The sequence below is a fragment of the Achroia grisella genome, unplaced genomic scaffold, assembly GCF_030625045.1.
Source record: "Achroia grisella isolate CSIRO2021 unplaced genomic scaffold, CSIRO_AGI_Agris_v1 utg402, whole genome shotgun sequence".
NCBI lineage: Eukaryota > Metazoa > Arthropoda > Insecta > Lepidoptera > Pyralidae > Achroia > Achroia grisella.
The window spans coordinates 7,279,809-7,294,075 of record NW_026712841.1 but is presented as its reverse complement, the minus strand read 5'-3'; the positions used below and the strand labels follow the sequence as shown (position 1 = coordinate 7,294,075).

General features: G+C 29.5%; 1 protein-coding gene across 1 annotated transcript in view; it reads left to right on the top strand.

The window, feature by feature from the left end:
- LOC131844254 (anoctamin-1-like) overlaps window positions 1–5,955 on the top strand; it is a 40,058-nt gene extending 34,103 nt beyond the window's left edge. The window contains exon 21 of the mRNA XM_059193088.1: window positions 4,988–5,955. Coding sequence (XP_059049071.1) covers window positions 4,988–5,151 — 164 coding nt within the window. The 3' untranslated portion in view covers window positions 5,152–5,955. The remainder of the gene's footprint in view (window positions 1–4,987) is intronic.
- The last annotated feature ends 8,312 nt before the right edge of the window (window positions 5,956–14,267 follow it).

The following is a 14,267-nucleotide window of genomic DNA, read 5'->3' as shown; positions in this document are numbered from 1 at the left end:
TACTTTGGTTAGATTTAATATTCTAGAGATATATCATGGATGTTTTCGTACGGCTATATATTTACGATGCCGAGCTTATGTTAAGTATTATTAAGTACTAAGCAGGTGCGCTGTATACAGAAACGGCCGCTATGTGAGTGATTTTGAAATGATTTTATCAATAATAGCATGATTGGATTATGGTTTGGGTGCAAACACTTTCACAGTACATGCATGGAGCCGGCAGGGGGCGCTAGGTTATACACTTGTAAATCCATAGAAACAATAATACTTGATGGCAGTATAACTGGTAATTCCATAGTTTATATATATATATATATATATATATATACAATAACACTAAACTATCGTCCAAATAGCTTCAGTTAAATATATATATATTTATATATATATATATACGCGACATAACCGCAACAATATGCTGATATTAAAGTTTCATATATAATAAATATATTAGCGTTAATGTTTCAAGTTATTATAAATAGCCAAATGGTTTCTTTGTTCCTTGTTATGAAGTAATCAGATAGAAATAAATAGACAGCACTCTATACGACTGGCCGAGCGCCCAGCGAGTTTAATGCACAATAATCCTTAATGTTATATTAATACGGAATGGATTTGTTTTTACGTCACAAGTATTATATACTTCACAATAACGCTCATCAAACTTTTATACGCAGACTTATAATAAGGTGATTATGAAAGTATATTTGTTAGTATTATCACAGATAACATAATATTACATACAGATACCCCATCCCATACAAGAAAATGGTTCCTTCCTAACTCGGGCTATTCTTCGGGCTATTTTATTTCGCCGCCGTAGCCGCTAGATGTCGCTAGATCTGAAGCAGTTCGGATTACTAGTGGGTGCTTAGTAACAAAGCATGAAAATAGATGGCAGTCAATTCAGCTACATGACATCTGTTTTGCAAAGATATGTATATAATAGATATGTAGGTTACTGTATCGTGTACATCATTAGGGACGATTCAAGATTCAATGTAAATGTGTAGGTATAATATCGTTAGCCGACACTGCAGATATGGCTTATGTGCCAATGTATATACCTATTATGTTATGGTTTATTTTACATTCCATGCCTATTTTTTTGATATGTTGTAACGCGTCTGCGCTATACGTATAGCCTGACTTTGATACGTTTATACTCGTACGTATCAAAATCGGGCTATACGTTTTTTTATTTCAATCGTTATATGTATGAGACTGATTTTAGCTACAATTAATTTACTGGTATATACCTCATGTATTCTACGATGTACCCCTCTTTTACCTAATGAGAATTCCGCTATATCTTATATTGTTGGATCGTCATAAAAATAATTAAAATAAGTTGTAAGACTATTGCGCTGCGTGCGGTATTCAACGACCAACTGCCGCCGGCCTCCCGTTGCCCAACCGCTACCGGGGTATCCGTTGCTTAGCAACGAGCCAACAGCGCGAGGCTACCGGCGGGTGCGCCGCTATATATATATATCTACTTAGAGGTAGTGTATTACAATATATAAATTTTGTATCACAGTGTTAGTTGCCATATTTCTCCCATGATGAAAATTGATATGTATACTTGCCAGGTCTGAGGTAGGGTTGTTATCTATTTTTTATACCCCTAAGTCATAGGGGTGGCCTACCCCGAAAAAATATTTTTTTGTATTATGGACAATTTTTTTTTTATTTATAATGTTACATTGAAAATACATACACGCCTAAATTTTCACCCGTCTTTCACCAACCCCTATTTTTAATAGCGATATTCTTGAAAATATTATAAATGCTAAAGTAACTCAGTCTGTCTATTTGTCTCGCTTTCACGCCAAACATTCTGAATTACTCGTATATCTTTCAATATCTTTAGCGGTATAAACCAGGTTATGTACTACTACTAGTATTGTTAGTGAGGGATAAAGTTGATGAACAAAAATAAAACAATATTCGTATTAAAAATATATTCATCTAATATTTTTGGCATTATTTTTAAGTTTCTTCCAAATACAAGGGGTCTGACATGGGGTGTTATGTACCTACATTAAAAGATACTTTTTGACATGTATGAAATGTATGAAAGAAATGTATGTACCTACATTAAAATATAATTTTTGAAATGTATGAAAGTAATGTATGTACCTACATTAAAAGATAATTTTTGACATGTATGAAATGTATGTACCTACATTAAAATATAATTTTTGAAATGTATGAAATGTATGAAAGAAATGTATGTATGTACCTACATTAGAAGATAATTTTTGACATTTATGAAATGTATGTACCTACATTAAAATATAATTTTTGAAATGTATGAGATGTATGAAAAAAATGTATGTACCTACATAAAAAGTTCATTTTTGAAATGTATGAAATGTATGAAAGAAATGTATGTACCTACATTAAAAGATAATTTTTGACATGTATGAAATGTATGAAAGAAATGTATGTACCTACATTAAAATATAATTTTTGAAATGTATGAAAGTAATGTATGTACCTACATTAAAATATAATTTTTGAAATGTATGCACCGTACAATAACAATACACGTTAAACATCATACCACAGAGTCATACGCAAGTTAAAAACAAACTGCTATGATATTAATGAGAAAGGAAAATCAACTTTATGATATTCGAATTAGGATCGATTTCTCTCTTTTTTTTAAATACTAATTTAATCTTACCAGTTGCCAGTATTCGAAGACAACTACGATTCGTACTCGATATTTTAAATTATTATGTAATCGATTTTTCAGTACAAATGCAAATAACCAACGACACTAATAATGTACTACTATATTCCGTTCTTTGAAACGGAACACTGCTATAATACAAAATAATGAAAAATTACTGTTCACAACGACTCATTAAAAGCATCATCGAATAATGCGTAATAAAATCCTGTTATCGATTATTAAAAAAAATCGATAATACATGTATTTATTTATAATATGACAACACTTCATACATAAGTATTATTGGAAATATTATTACTTGCTTGTTCGGCTATTTTTAATTTACTTAAAAAATTTTTATATGTTTAATTTACAATAATAATATATTAAGTGCTTATTATTGGAAAATATAAAAAAGACATTTAATTAGGCCGATACAAATGACGACAATGCCATCTATGAAAGCATTTTGAAAACATTGAGCCCCATATTAGCACTGATTAAAGTGTAATTAAGTACTGGAAAATAACAAAATGAGTAAATATATGAAAATTACTTTTCTAAACGCATTATTTCATTTTAACATGTATATATAACTTTTTAAAAATTGATTAAACATTTTTGAAAACACAGTTTTGTTTTTTAAAACGTTTGCAAAACTATGAAGAATTCCATCGATACCAATCACGCCATCTATATGCAACTTTTAGCAATAATAATGGCTACTTCCTCATTGAGTGCCACTGGTATTATATAATTGTCATGTTTTCTGTCTCGACTGAGTTTACAGCAGTGAACTCTACTTTGTATTAAGGATTGTTTTACATTGTACAACTGTATTGTTGCGCTCGTTTCCAATTATATATAGTGTTTTACTGCTCCTGGGATATATCTTCTGCCGGCTTCCAATAATACACAGTGGTGTCAGTTGCAATCATAAATCACTTGTAGGATTATTTGATAAACACATTACAAGTACAAGTAGGCACACATGTTTTTAGTTTGTTATAATCACAAAATATATCACCGAAAATCAAAATGCATTTAATAAGTTTAAAGTATGATAATTCATTAATAAAAATATAAATATATAATCGAACTAAAACTTATTCATATTTACACGTATTTAAAATATTATTTTTTAACTTATGGAGAAATTACAGTTAATTTAAAATTTTAATGATTTTAATGATAATATTCAAATATGTTAATATTATGTAAGTGTAAGATTAATAATTTTGTATTAAACCGTAATTATACTGTACCGTAAATACGTTATATTGTATCGTACGATACATATTGTTCCGATATATTTTTTTTACAATATATACATACACATTTAAAAAAAAGTACGTAACGTAAGTAAGATAAAAAATATCAAATAAACACAATTTACCACGCATCACAATACATAAAGTAGTAACATTTGGTAATCCAACAAAATAATGCAAGCATGCAATATTGCTTAATAATTAATGCATTTTGAATTTCTATAACGAAAACTAACGCAATTCGTAGATAGATTTTGAAGTAAACAATATTAACTTGCCTAATAAGATATAAAAAATATTATGACGAAACTCGCAACAGTGATATGAACTTAGAAATAAAAATATAAAAAAAAACTCTGTTCAATTTAATTAAGGAGATTGCAACTCTATTTCTTTTGTGTCTATGTCATAACATAGAATATATAGAGTATTTTTTAAAATTTTTAACAAAATTTACTGTTAGTTATCGAATGTTAATGCAATTTTGTCAAAAAAAAAAGTCAGTTCGTGTTACTGTTGTGGTGTTTAATTATGACAAAGACGCCAGCTTATGTCACTAACTTAACAATAGATTTAACAAAATAAATTATTGGCTTGACAAGTTGCATTGCATTGAAGATTGAAGCTTTAAAAATTATATAGCTTATTTTTATAAACCTTTGTTAACTTATGTAGGCCATTTGCTCGATGTATTTTTACAAATGGTATTGCATTAAATATGAATTTCCAATTTAGCAATCATTTTAACGGTACGAAGGCAAAGAGACTAATCTTATACAACTATTGTCTTATGTTTCAATGTGGTATAAATATTCTTTTCATTAATTATTTTTGAAATCTGTAATTGGTTAATTGAAATTTGATAAAATAATTGTAATGAGTTTGTATAATATTATTAATTCAGTAAATTTTAATTGAACGTAGGTCAGTATTAACAACAGTTTTAAAATTTTACTATCTTTCTTGCCTTCATTAGCTAAAATGTTTAATACGACAGATATTAACGCTATTTTTATTATTCCTGAATTAGCCGAAGAAACAACAGATTCCAACTGGAACCACATAGCTTCCCTCTCTGGCTCCGACTTCGACCTCGCAGCCCATGGAGACCATCAAGATATAGCAGATTTAGGGAAACACGTCGTCGCTAGACATAGTTTCAACGAGAATGAACCTGGTCCTGCGCACGTGTAACACAGGAGCCTGAAACGCGCTAATAAAACTTTCGTAAAATTGAGTATATAAGACATAATTGAAAGTTTGATATGAGACACTAAGGAGTCGAGGTTTGTATTTAATATGAGCGTAAAACCGAATATTTTCTAAGGAATAAGGAAAAAGCTTTTGTATACATTATCAGTTTACTATATATTCGGCTTAAATTTAAATGTTACATAAACGTCATACCGAGTTACGAACATTGATGTAATTCGTGGATGTTCACTTTTATACTGTATGGTAAGTTATAAGAATATCCTATCCTATAAACGTAATATGATATCGTACGAAAAACAATAAAGAGCCATTCGTTTACATTTTAGGTGCTCCTTTGAATTTATATATCCAGCAATTCATACGCAGCACAAATTAAATGTCCAGAGTTCTTCCTTATTTATTACTATGGAAGTGAGCTTAATTTGATTGAAGTACGCAAAGTAACTTCATGTACTTTATATGTTATTACGCACAAGTATAAAACTTTACGCTTCAGAGACCAGTAGATAGCAGCCATAAAGTGCTCGTCGATACATTTGTTCCTTTTTACTTTTGGAGTTGGATTAGTAAGGTTTGTAACAATACATAATAATATAGGTTATAAATCGTATAGAATGGAATTGTATGTCGATATGTTTATTATTATGTATCAATTTTCAAAAAGTGTAACAATTTCCCTTAGGTATAACTTAACAATTTGCTTTATATAAGTATGGGTAAAAAACATACGCCACTATAGATGGATGCATCATTTTCTGTCTCATAAATTTATATTTAATATTACAAATACAACGTAAATAATAACGTATGTTAGAAGAATGTGATTTGGAAACGTACTTAAATAAATAGAATAAATAGATCAATTTTATTCACATATCACTATTTAATTCGATATCTATATTAATAAAACAATCTGACAAAATTAATGGAAAGATAAAATGCATTTATTTCATCCATTAATCGATGCTAAATGCATGGACTTGCATTGGCGCTATTATTGGCTTCGCCAGTTGAAAAATAATAAAATTGACAAGGCATACATACTTGTGTTAAATTAAAGCGTCTTTCTCTACCAGTTTATGCGTTTTCGCTACAATAATGAATATATAGATTATTACCGAGTGTTTGTATTAGGCTTCTTAACTCACTCGATTAATTAAAATTAAACTAACACACATATTCGTGTATCAATACCAAAACAAAGTCTGGAACGCCCCTAGCGACGTAAATATTTTTATTATCATTATTAGATTCAAATGTATGTTAAAAGGTATAAAGGTAAGTAGGTGTGTATTGGGTTTTAAGGAATAAGAGCGATCATTACTAAAGCCTTCATAGTTAACTGTCCATTTTGATAACAATTTCCAATATTTATAAATGATTATGTAGATACTTAAAAACTACTTTAGAAGCGAATGACTTTTATATATTTTCATTGAACTGTTACTAATATTAAAAATTAAGCTTTTAATATGCTGCCACTTTCTTTTTAAATAACTAACGTTTTAAATTTGTAATTTGTTTTTTTATTATATTTGGTTTTGGTTGCATTGTGAAACTTTAGCAGGAGACGCTTGTATCATGCGTAATGTATGTATTGCCAAATGATTGCTTCCATATAACCTTTCAATATAAATGGATTTGTGAATATCTTTGTATATTTCGTATGACGCGGAATTAGGTAATTGTCAAGAGATGTGTAGCAAAATGTGCATTTTTTATTTAATATATAGTTCAGTAAATATATTTATGTTTTAGTAATATTGCTCTATAATCAAAACGCTTTGTACGTTTTAATTTTTTTAAGGTTTGGTTTTTATATATTAGGTAAATATGCCAAATTTTATTGCAATGTTTAAAGACTAATTAAGAATCTCATTACTTTCGAGATTATCGTCGCCAAAATATGTTTTTTGTTTGTTTTGAAGTGATATTTGATATTTAATTAGTTTAACTAATATAAATATATTAATTTTCATCAACAAATTTAGTAAATATTACGTGAGTGAAGTTGTTCCTCACATATATCTTAAATTTATATGTAATGAAGATATAAAAGCATTTTACTATGTCGCGATTAACAAAAGTTTCTTATTAAATCTAATGAAAAATATATAATGGACATATTTTTAGACAATCTACAAAACGATTTTGGATTGGTGTTTAAAGGATTTAGAGGCTGTTCAAATTTACCTAAGTAGTCAGCGCTGTTTATTAAACATTTTTTAAGGAGGTATGTGTTAAAATGTCAAAATAACAGGCATGCACTGGCTCTGGGCTGAAGTTTTATACCCAATGTTGTGTTACACTAAAATAATTACTGTTTAAAAAGTATTTCTATTTAGTTTTTTTTTTAATAATATTTATTTCTATTTCCATATCCGAATACAACAACAAGTTTGATCAGCCTCTAAATTTCCTATAAGCTTTTATAAAGAAGTCTGTTTTTCTAAAATCGCCCGATCGTGTTCAGTAGAAAATGTAATGATAATGAACAATTGTAAGCACTCAATAAATATGACAACTAAGATTTTTAAATTAATATTATGGTCCCGGATTCCTGCTTCTTTAAAACTTCAAGTAATAATTTGTATTCTATTTTGTGTCACTATAGTAAACTGTATGAGATTAGAGAGAGAAACGTAATTTAATTGACGTCACGTCATATTTATCGTGTGCTACAGTAATTTAAGTGTAAACATAGTACGTGGCTTGTCTGTGAACCTCGCTTAATATTTACAAAGTTGTTATATAACCTTTTTATATCATAGATTTAGAAAAAAAACTGTATGTTCTGAAATTGCACTTTTACAAGCATAAGAGTAGGTGTTAAATGTAATAGAGCAGATATTATGTATCATGCCGAATTTTATGAGAGATGAAACTCATGTGTAAAAGATAAATCGACAAAAATTTAATTTATTGTGTTTACAATAGTTCGGTGAATTAATTATGTAACGCGGTTACTAACAATTTTCATTTTGAATATTGTAATCTGTAATTTTGTAATTATGAACGGCCCATTTGGCATTAATTGGATTTGTGAACAGTACAACTTAATTTGAATCTAACCTTTAAATGGTTTCTATAAACCATTTAAAGAATTAGATTTTTATTTTCAAACTTTGTTTTTTACTTATTTATCAGTTATAATTGTGAATTGTTACAATATTGTAAATGTTACATAATTAGTGCCCATGAATTTGTATTACAATATTTTGCATAATTATTAAATGTGTGCAATGTATTTAGAACTGTTTTTGTACAGAAAAACTTTTCATTATGCTATAATTTGTTCAGTGTGGATTGAACTAAAATATGTATAACTTAATTTGATAAATTTAATACATTAAGTTTTTTACCTCAATCTTTAGAACAAGCACAAGTTGTTATATTATCTATTTTTATTGTGATGCAAGTTATGAATGTTTCCTTTTATATATATAGTAAGTTGAACATAATTTTGGTGCTGTGTTTATCCTTTCATATAGTCTATAAGGCTTGTGCCGTTTATTTGGCTGTTCATATTTTATAAATAATACATTACTAGTCAAGTAAGGTTCGATTGCATTGTTTAAACGATGGTTTTAGTGTTTATTGTTTATAAGTTTTTCATATATTTGTTGTACTTCACTCAGTAGATTTAAATTTTAAAGTCACACGATGGGCGCCAAACTGTATTGACGCCCAACGGGACTTATTTTTAAATCAATATTTTGTTCTATTAAATTAATTTGGAGGTGTTTTTATATAACTTTTAAACCAAAAAATTGAGTTTTTAATATACATAGCTATATTATATTGCTATTTTACTTCGTTAATATTATATTTTGTTCGACTTTAGCATTCATATGATGACCAGCTTTTAGCCATCGGTGTGGCTATAGAAAATTATATATATTACACTGATTATTACAAGCGTGCTTCTGTCGAAATATATACAGTTTGATTACGGGAAAGAGATTAAATATTGCTTTATATAATAATACATTTTAGTATGATTAACAAATCCTAAGTTTCCAGTATTCTAGTAAAGTACTAGAATGTTGGCAACGATGGCTTGGGTACTTATTTTCAAATTATAAAAATAATACATTATAAATAACAGCCTGTACTCAAATTATTAATGCTAGTTTTCAGTCTTTTTTAGAATTTTCGAATACTCTATGTCTTTAGAGTAGAAGTGGAGTAAACAAAAAATATTTATAATCACACATGTGTAAGTGACTGACCTATGTATTTTGTTATGTGTGTGATACATGTGATAATATATCTATGGATTGGTGGTTCTCAGTAATTTTACCATATAATTGTTTTGTGTCAATAAAAAAATACCTGTAAAGACCCTGTAAGACTAAAATTTTTCAGTATAATATACATTTTTCTAATTACGTAGAGTACATTTTTAATGAGCAGGACCGATATTTAGTAAAATGGCATTTATATTTGTGGCAAATATATTACATATTGTAGAAAATATACCTTGGCGTACTATACATATATACATAATATACTAAAGAACAAAGAAGGAAGGAGTTTAGTGAAAGATTTTTAATTTAATTATTTTGTTAATAGAAATCATCCAAGTGATTGAAAGAATTTTTTTACAGCTATTACTATAATTTCTTCATTTATTTAAATAATATACAGAGAAACGCTTTGTAAGTACTGTTAAAAATCGGGTAATTTTAAACAGCTACTATAACATGTTTTTGCCGATATATAGTTTGTGTCTGACTGACTTATGAGTACTAAGTATGGATATAATACAAATGCTTGTCACAAATATAGATTCAGTGAGGAGGTAACGCAGTGTTGCCAGTGTTGTGAACGCTTTCAGTGTAATGTGTGAATTGATATGTGTTTTATTTGATAATATATATGATGAAGAGTTATAATCATGGTTTTATTTCAACGAGTAGTTGCCCAAAATTAATTTAACATTCGGTAAGACTAAAATATTAAAAACAAACGATATTATTCTCAATTTTACCACAGACTTTAATAGTAAACAAACTGTATGTATGCATATGACATATAGACACACGTCTATGGTAGTAATATTTTTTTATTGATTTAATGTTTTTTTTGCATAATTAAAAAAAACCTAAATATAAGCATTCTGCACGCCCCTATATAAACTTTAAGTATCCGATTCCATACTACTCCGTCCGCGCATTTCTCGTACAAAGTTTTTGCTTCACGTACGTCTGTCTGCCCCTAGTCACATATGATTATCAAAATTGTATCAATTTATGTCGTTAAATTTATGTTCTAGAAGACCATTCTTTGCGATTATTTCTCTGCTACAAAAGTTAATCAATCACGAAACGAGAACATTTAACATGTTTTCAAAGATATGAAAAAAAACAGTAAAATACATAAATACATTTACTAAGCCTCGAATGATTTGTAATTGCTGTGAAGAATTGAGATTATTAACGTCAATATTTACGATGCCTCGTCTTAAAGATTTAATCGAACTGTAATATCGATTGAGTGATTTGATTCTTAACACATTATATTTATCGTATGTTGTAATAATTGTGGTAGGTATGAGGTTTCTCTGTTAAACTCACTTAGTATTACATGCTTGTAACATTGCCATTTCACTTGCAGATTTGAAACAAAAGGTGTTCGTTGCGAATATTTAATATGATATTCTAGAAGGGTACGCAATTTTGTATAGCAGACAGTAATGCATATTATTATACTTTATTAATTTTCATATGCCCTACATGACGAGTTAGATTCAATTTTTGTATTTATGGTCCTTTATTAAGTATTATAATATATATTATACCTAATATACATATAATAGTCTCGCCTGTTGCTACGTTGGATTAAAATAATATTAAGTCATCAGTAGACATATCAAATGCTGCATTTAGGGAGAAGAGAATTGTTAGTAAAGTGAACTAATAACGCCATTGCTAACAATATACCATGTTACGTTGACCTCCACGCGTTCCCCTTGGAAACCATCATGATAAATTCGTGAATTTCGTTTTCAGCAACAAATATCTATCCATACTTACAAACTTTCGCGTTTATAATATTACCTACTAATATTAGATTAATAATTTTAATTTTAAATAAAGAAACAATTGTATACACTTATACGATGCAATATACATAGATAACAGACTAAGTAGTACACGCTCGTGTTGACTTATTTATTTTAGTCACTATGACTATATAAATAAGGTTATTGCTATACATTTCAACGAGACAACAGTATAACAATGTTAGTGTCTTAATCAATTAGTTGTCAACACGGTTATAATTCATCTCCCATCATCTTCGCAGCTTGATCTAATTAAATTCATACACAAGCCACAAGTAACTCAATAGCTACGGAAATATAACAAAAGTAATTTGTCGCGCGAAAAATAAATAGAGTTAACAGGAAAATCTAATTTTATAATAACTAGATGAGAATATCCAGAAAACTTTGAATAAATTAATGCAAACTCTTGCTGGGAGCTTGTGCATCATTCTTTTTATAAATAATAATAATAATAATCTTTATTTGTCTCAAACAAAAACTTTTCACACAATACAACTATTGCCCATAGAATAATATAATTTAAAACTAATGAATGAGACAAAACGTTCTATAACTCAGTGAGGGCAGTGAGTCCACCCTCTCTGCTATTCTGTTATAGCCTTTATCAGTAAAATACAATGTGAGATCGACGACGACGATAGCATATTAAGTTTTAAACTACAACTAACAAAGTAAACATAAAAATTGACAATATATGATACTAGCTATGCCCGCGGTTTCATCCACAAGAATTTTATAGACCATATGCAATTTCTAATGTAGAAGCATTATAACTATAATATTTCATCAAAATCCGATTCATAGTTTTTGTGTGAAAAAGTAACAATGTTTGTTACTTTTTCACACAAAAATCCATCTATCGATATTGAATATCGATAGTTAGTTATAGATTAATAGTATATCTATTAATAAGATTATGTTTATACCCTTTTTTGACTGTCTTGCGAGTCCTCTTGGGAAATATGTTACACGTAAAGTTATCCTGTTTTTTTTTTTAATAATTTTGTAGTAATCCCGCTCCAGTTACTCGTAACTATTAGGTAACTAAGTTAGTACTAATATTTTTCAAAATGTTCCTAATAGTTTTGTGAGAAGACAGACGGTCAGTACACTTATTAATTTACGTAATATATTTTATTAATTTATGTGTAATAAAAGATATTATGTAGATTAATAAGTGTAATTAATCGAAATTTATCATATCATTCTATCTGTTTTATTCCTCTGTCCGTCTGTCTTCTCACAAAACTATTTGACCCACTAGAGAAAGTATATTTATATATTTAGGTAATTAAGTGATTAAACTTTCGTCTGGGTGTAATTATTGTCATCTTTAATTTTTTTTAAGAAATAATTACTACTCATACTATTCGCTGTTCATATTAGTTTTATATAGGTGAATAAAAAAAAGTATTTTTTTAATTGTTATTTACAAATAAGAAGTCTAAGAAGAATGTACCTAAATATGTATGTATAGTATTAAGTGAAGGTTTAAAGTATCAGAGAAATAAAGACGGCTAACATAACAAGGCTATGATAAGGGTGTGTAATTTAGCTCCACCGAAGGAGAGTCAAGGGTAATCCCTTGGAACCGCCGCGCCTTTATAATCTTGAATATTTTATAACGCTAGTTGTTGTTTTACTATGGGATCGGCAACCATATGGAATGAAATGTGATAGTAGGTAAAAGTAGTTTATAAAAAAGTGGGTATATTTTGGGTACTAGATAATTGATACAAATACTAAATTCATTTTTTTTAATCACATAGAAAACTCCCAGATCGATACAAACAATCATACTCATGAATATGAATGTTTGCACCGTGCGAAGAATCGAACCCACGACCAATGGAAGTAAAGCGGTGCGCTAAACCGCTCGACAACCGAGGCCGTCGTTATAATAACAGACATCATTACAAAATTCACATAAAATCACATAGAACATTAGGTATATACGAAAATTGTCGAGGATATTAAAAAATATATAAAAAATAAATATTGACATTAATAATGCATAATACAAAACAAACCTATAGGTATTATATATTTATACTTTCTGGACTTAGTGGTATTGGCTGCGCTATTGCAGTACCTATATTACCAACATGTAAAGCTTATCATGTTATTTATTGTTTTATTAAAATCATAACATCGAACTAAATATATGAAATATGTAGGTAAGTAATTGAAAACGCAATTTCCCAGCCAGACAATATCTAATTAGGTAAATTGAGTGACCAATTTAGGTAGAGTTCACCTACTCCTGGTTTATATTCAGACGAAAATGTAATACAATTAGGCTAGTGTCTGTTCTTTTGAATATCTTTACTGTTTTATTTTATTCAATTCGCATAGGTAAGTATAAGATACATATTAAAATTATTAACTGTGGTAAAATCTTCAAAATTCATTTCATCGTCGGAAGGGTAACGAGGACGTGTTCTTACCTACTAAAAAACCATACGGTGTACTTACGAACGCCACTGCCAGAGCCGCGAGGACACGTTAACATTCTTTGTTAACGTGTCCTCGCGGCCCTGTAGATCGTTGCCCTGTAGATGATGTAGGGTCCATCTCGTTGTTAGGGTGATCTATTATGCCCTATTTAATTGGGGAAGCGTGTGGGACAGTGTTGGTACACGCACACGCCTCTGGGGCCATTAGTTGGGGCGCTGCCTTCCTCAAGGCGAGCACCTCGGCCCCAATGGGGAAATAGAGGCGATAGAGAGAGGCAGAATGGGTACGCCTCTGTCTCCAGACCGGACTCTACTTCTGCGGCGGACTAGTGCTACGGAAGGAAGGATCAGCTTTCCGATCCCTCTCTGCCGCCTGCTTCTACTAATAACTTCTTCACAGAAGGAGCTTATCGCTTGCAAGTACCTATGACTGCTCATCATACTCCGAACTACATTCGGTAGGGAGAGATCTACACCGACTATTCGAGGACCTTCGCAAACGCTCGCCACTTTTCAAGCAAAACGGCTTACATATGATAATCAAACCAGGAGCAATATCGGAACAATAG